This window comes from Podarcis filfolensis (genome assembly GCF_964270895.1).
Source record: "Podarcis filfolensis genome assembly, chromosome: 7".
NCBI lineage: Eukaryota > Metazoa > Chordata > Lepidosauria > Squamata > Lacertidae > Podarcis > Podarcis filfolensis.
Genome location: NC_139603.1, coordinates 90,277,731 through 90,283,730, shown reverse-complemented (window position 1 = coordinate 90,283,730; position 6,000 = coordinate 90,277,731). Strand labels below are relative to the sequence as shown.

At 51.8% G+C, this 6,000-nt stretch overlaps 1 protein-coding gene across 1 annotated transcript in view; it reads right to left on the bottom strand.

The window, feature by feature from the left end:
* Positions 1-1,516: 1,516 nt before the first annotated feature.
* The window catches only part of LOC310766252 (fucolectin-like), a 152,494-nt gene continuing 148,010 nt past the window's right edge, over positions 1,517-6,000 (bottom strand). The window contains exons 4-6 of the mRNA XM_083622358.1: positions 4,714-5,939; positions 3,228-3,522; positions 1,517-1,738 (exon numbers count right to left, since the gene is read on the bottom strand). Of these exons, the coding sequence (XP_083478484.1) occupies positions 1,579-1,738; positions 3,228-3,522; positions 4,714-4,804 (546 nt within the window). The 5' untranslated portion in view covers positions 4,805-5,939 and the 3' untranslated portion in view covers positions 1,517-1,578. The remainder of the gene's footprint in view (positions 1,739-3,227; positions 3,523-4,713; positions 5,940-6,000) is intronic.

Here is a 6,000-nt window from a genome sequence, read left to right as displayed (position 1 = left end):
TTCCTCTTCCTGCTTGCCTGAGATGCTCCAGCTCAGGCATAGGCAACCTTCGGCCCTCCGGACGTTTTGGCCTACAACTCCCATGATCCCTAGCTAACAGGACCAGTGGTCAGGGATGATGGGAATTGTAGTCCAAAACATCTGGAGGGCTGAAGGTTGCCTATGCCTGCTCTAGCTGGAGGGGTCGGGGACTTTCCCTGAGCCCACCGGCCTGTCTTTTGGGCTGTGGCCCCTCCCACCTTGAGCACAACATAGTTGGGTGTCAAAACATAAGGGGTGGGGGGTCATCCCAGGCTTTCGGCTTTCCCGCTGGCACCGGGGGAAGAGGACGCTGGCCTGATCCTGCAGGCTCTTACGCTGCTATCGAGGAGGTAGCAGGCAAGGCTGGCTGCAGCCGAGTGACTCCGCCAGGTGGCAGCAAAGCAGCTTCGTGGGGTTTAGAGTCCCTGGGATATGTTGGGGGGGTTGGTGCTGCCTGCCCTGGTCGGGGGGGGGGGGAAGGCTCAGGAGTCCAAGGTGGGGGGACACAGATCCCTGGGGTGCACAGCCTGTGGGGTGTGGAAGGGGTCGGAACTCCATCTGAGTCCCCCATGACTATAGTCGCCACCCTTGCTCTCTGCCCCCCCCTTGTGCCAAAGGGACCCCTCCTTCTCTGAGTTGCTCTCTTCTGGCCTCTGCAACTGCCCTGGTCTCAGAGACTTTGGCTTCTTTTCCCAGGCTTTGCTCGGCAGAATTTCCCCTGGGCAGAAACTCCCCTGGAATTGCCAGCTGCGATTCCCATTATTCCGAGGCACCAGCCATGATGTTTGGAGCCAGTGATAGCCTTCTAATCCTCCACGCATTTGCCTAATCCTCTCCGAAAGCTGGTGGCCATTACAGCCTCAAGTGGGAGGGAGTTCCGCAGGTTAACTGTCAATAAATCCCTTCTTTTCTTGAGTGCTTTGGTTAAGAACAAAGGAAGAAAATCTTTTCCCTATCCACTTTCTCTGTGCTATACTTAATTTCCACATACCTCTTATTATGCCCCCCTTCTTTTTCTCAGCTGAAAAGCCCCCAATATTATGCCCAGCTTGACTTTGGAACGGTCTCCCCTTCCTTGGAGGTTTTTAAGCAGAGGCTGGGTGGCCATCTTTCAAGGAGGCTTCAGCTGAGATTCCCGCATTGCAGGGACTTGGATTAGGGTCTCTTCCAACTGTACAATCCTACGATTTGAACCTTTCCTCTCTGGGATGAAATCCCAAGGCCGGAGTGTGGGTCTAATGAAGACTTGTGGGTCATCCTTAGATGGCAGGTGGCCTGTTCTGTGCGCCAGGCCAAAGGACAGCATCTCTCGCAGGGACGATCTGAACGATAATCTTGGTCATTTGATTGCCCTTTATACCCATTGCTGTCTTTTTATTTGTATATATTGCTTGTTTTATGTTGCCCTGCCCATTGGCTAATGCGAATAAAGTTTATCTCTCTATCTCACAGGGAGGGATGCAGGGGAGACAAAACAAGCCAGTTCAGAGGAAGCTTACCAGAGAATATTTTTTTTTTCCTCACCCCCCAACACACACACGCAGAGACTGCGGATCCCTAGCACTGGTCTTCTGCCTTGGTGCCATAGACCTCCACCTCGCACAAGGTCAAGTATTCGGCCCTTCCCGGGATGTGGATGCTGACATAGCGGCCCTTGAGCCAATTGCAATACAAGGTGCTGACGGAGCCAAGGCTGGTGTCTGTGATGGTCCCACAGCTGGAGAGAGAAAGTGGAGGTGAATCCAAAACAGCTCAGTCTATGGGGATATTCATACATCTATTCATACGTTTTGTTTCTATGCCGCTTTAGATTTTAAAGGGAAAAATCTCAAAGCTGTATGTGAAAGGACCCCCAAATGTCAGCCCCCTCCCATTCCTATCACTCAAAGGTGGCTGCCCACATTCCCCAATTTTCATTATTAACCGCTGGCGTTGTTTTCAGGGCCCACTGCATGCCCAGGTCTTCACAAAGACTGAGGGGCCAGATGGCTGTGCCAAGGCAGGGCAAGGGACTTCTAACGGATCTCCGAGCGGAGGGATTGGAGGAAGGGCAGCGCCTGGTGGCGAGGGGCTTCTGGCCGAAGAGAGTAGAAAGGAGGCGGCCAGATGGAGTCTGAGGAGGACCCAGGAGGAGGGGGCCGCAGGGGTCAAGGGGGGTGAGGAGCTGATGGCGGAGCAGAGCTTTGGCTAAGGAAAGCGCAACTTCACAGAGGAGGGAGAAGCAAAGTGAATTGGAGATGTGCTGAAGAGGTCGGGCAGAGGAGAGGAGACCAAGGAAAGCCTGGACTTCATCCCTGATCCAGGAACAAAGAGTGAATGAGAAGGAGGGATTGGGGTGGAGTGTGTGTGTGTTTTTTTATTTATGGCCTGTCTTTCCCCCTGATGAAACTCAGCATGGCTTTGTCAGGTGTGCATGCAAGAGCCAGACCCTGTGACCAATAGGACTTTGCAGGACTGGGGCCTTCCTAAGTTTGTTCTGGAGAGGCAAGGCGTAGCCACACAGGTGAGGCCGATTTGTAACTCACTGCACCTGGTGGCAAGAGCAGGGAAGGGATATAAGGTCAGCATTTTCCTTCGACTCTTTGCCACAGCAACACGCTTCCTGCCTTGCTGCGTTTGGCTTCTTGCTTCCTGATCCTTGAACCTCAGCTTCTTGACTCCTTGCTTCTTGATCCTCGGACCCCTGGCTTCTTGACTCCTGGCTCTCTAACCCTCGGACTCTTGGCTTCCTGACTCCTGGCTTCCGGACCCCCGTTCCTGCTCCCACCCCGTCATCTTGCCCCCAGTCCCAACGCCCCCAGCTGGGACTTCGATCGCCTGTGAACCGGACCGTGACAGGCTTACAGATAAAAGGAAGAACTGCAAAACACACAGAAAAGCAATTATTACCCAAAAAAACCCCAATTAAACGTTGGTAGAATTAAAACTGCACACATCGTGTTTGCTGGGACCTGTGTAGAGGAGGGCGACCAAGATGGCCAAGAGTCTGGAAACCAAGTCTTAATGAGGAACGGTTGATGGAATTGGGTATCTTTAGCCTAGAAAGGGAAATATGAGAGCCATCTCCAAATATCTCAAGAGCTGTCACCTGGAAGATGGAGCAAGCTTGTTTTCTCCTAGGAGTGGAGGACCTGAACCAAGGACTCCAAGTTACAAGAAGGGAGATTTCTGGAAGGAGATTTTGGGAAGAGGCAACTGGAACTTACAGGGGGTTGGACTTGCCATGCTCAGCCACAGAGTCTCCCACGCGGATCTCAGCTCCCTGGAGTCTCTGACCACAGCAGTCCCCGCGGTTCTTCACCACCACAGCAGAGATGGCGTACTGCTGGCCCAAGTCCACGTGCCACCAGGGCTCCGTGTCCAGCTGCGTGTGGGTGCAGGTGCCCGTTTTATGCCAGTCCCCACCGCAGTTCCCATCCACGGCTTTGCTTGCTGTTCCAATAATCTCGTGGGGGTAGATGGAGGACTGACAGGTTGGGCGGCCTCTGGCCAGGTTGTGAGCTGGAGTCAGAGAAGGACAGAAAGAAGATGGGGACAAGGACAAATAATAATGCAATAAGAGATCAGCCCGTCTCATCCAGCACCTGCTCTCGCAGTGGTCACTCAAATACTTCTGGGAAGCCCCCAAGCAGGACAGGAAGGCAACAGCAGGCTCATTATTATTTTAAAATTTATATTTCTTTCATGCTCAGAACGAGCAGTGACACTAAAGAATACAGTACCACTGATGTGGTAGCATTTCTTAATTACACTGCAGCCATGTGCCCTACTTGAGAGAAGGAAGCCCCAGGTCCGCACAGAAGCTCAGAGAAATGAGGAGGTGCTTACAGAACAAAACTAGACTTTCTATTGAATTGCACTCGCTTACTAGCAGTGCCTGTGATAAGGATCTAGGGGTCTTGGTGGACCACAACTTAAGAAGAGTGATGCAGAAGCAAAAAAAAGTGAAAGCTATTCTAGGCTACATCAATAGAAGTCTAAGGTCCAGATCAAGGGAAGTAATTGTTCCACTCTCTTCTGCCTTGGAATACTGTGTCCACTTCTGGGCACCATAATTTAAGGAGGATGTTGAGAAGCTGGAAGGTGTACAGAGGAGGGCAACCAAGATGATCAAAGGTCTGGAAACCAAGCCTTATGAGGAACGGTTGAAGGAGTTGAATATGTTTAGCCTGGAAAAGAGGAGCCTGAGAGGAGATATGAGAGCCATCTGCAAATATCTCAAGAGCTGTCACCTGGAAGATGGTGCAAGCTTGTTTTCCCCTGCTCTGGAGGGTAGGACTTGAACCGATGGCCTAACGTTACAAGAAAGGAGATTCCTACTAAACATTTGGGAAAACTTTCTGAGAGTAAGAGCTGTTCGGCAGTGGAACAGACTCCCACGAGAGGGGGTGGACTCTCCTTCCCTGGGGGTTTTTAAGCTGAGGTTGGGTGGCCACCTGTCCTGGGTGCTTGAGTTGAGATTCCTGCAATGCAGGGGGTTGGACTAGATGACCCCGGGGTGCCTTTCAACTCTACAGTTATATGATCTTATGAGGCTGACCCAGGGTCTCTCTGTCCAAAAACAGCAGGGCCAACAGACTGAAACGGAATCCTATTTGTTTACTTAATAAAGTCTATCTTGTGCTTGCTTGTAATAAAACTCCAAAGTGTTGCTTTGACCCATAGACTGGCCCTTGCGTTCCCATGTCTTACCAATAGCTTGCAGTTCTGGCTTGCAGCTCTGGGCCTCCGCCTGGCCTGCCAGGAGCACCAGGGCCAGCAGCCAAGTCCAGGTGGGGAGCATCTGCAAGGGCAGAGTGGAGATGGCAGTGAGGGACAGCCGCCTGCAGGAGCCATGGGGGTCTGGCCCCCCTTAGCAGCCTCAGAGGGCTTTGCTTGCAGCCAGGAGTGCTGAAGAGGCATTCAGGTCAATCAAGGACCACGCTGGGCAGGAGAACGGTCGTCCTCCAAAGATTCCTTACAGTCCTATATAAGCCCTGAACAATAACAATGCCATTTCAGATCAGCCCATTCAGGGTCAAGACTTCTAGGCATGTTCTAGGCTTCAAGGCTCACATCCAATGGATTTCCCAGACTTACCTTGGCTCTCTTTCTTGGGATCAGCGCCTGTTGTCCTTCTTGGTGGCTTGGCAAGCCCAGGTTTTTCTCTTGAAACTGACACAGCTGAGTCCTGTCCCTCCTGGTTTTATCCCCTTTCAAACAGGCAGTTTCTGTTTGACTCAGAACAACCCAGCCAATCAGGAAGGGGGGAATTTGGCTATCAAGATCCACTGTTTACATCCGTCTTCTCACACGGCTTGTGTGGTTTCTACATCTCTGTCAAGAGGGGGAATTTGCACTGCCTTATCACCAGAGGATCTGCTTTGAGTTTAGCAATATATCCTTGTTGCATTTAGAGGGCAGGTGGATGCTAAAGTGAGTACAGTAATGCCTTTAGTTGAATGTGCTTCGGGTTGAGCGCGTTTGAGTTGCGCTCCGCGGCAACCCGGAAGTAACGGAACCCGTGCATGCACAGACACGCCGTCGCATCTTGCGTTCTGTTCAGGATGTGAACGGGGCTCCAGAACAGATCCCGTTCGCATCCCGAGGTACCACTGTATTAGACGCAGCCAGTGTGGGATTTCCTGAGCCCTGACATGGCCACCACACTCTGTGATCTATGGCAGTTGAGTGCCAGACGGCAACTAAGGCCTTCGATGGCTGCATCCATCGAAGGTTCTTCCTCCTCTGAAGGCCAAATGCTGGGAACCACAAATAGCAAGAGTGCTGTTTCACACCTCTCCTTCTGGTGGGCTTCACATGGGCACCTGGTTGGCAACGGAGAGAACAGGATTCTGGACGAGGAGATGGACCTCTGCTCTGATCCAGAAGGTTGCTGTGAAATTCTTAAGAGAGCCTCTTGACCTCACATAGGTAGACTTTGTTTACAAAGCTATTGTACTGCCAACCTTACTATATGCTTGTGAAACATGGACCACA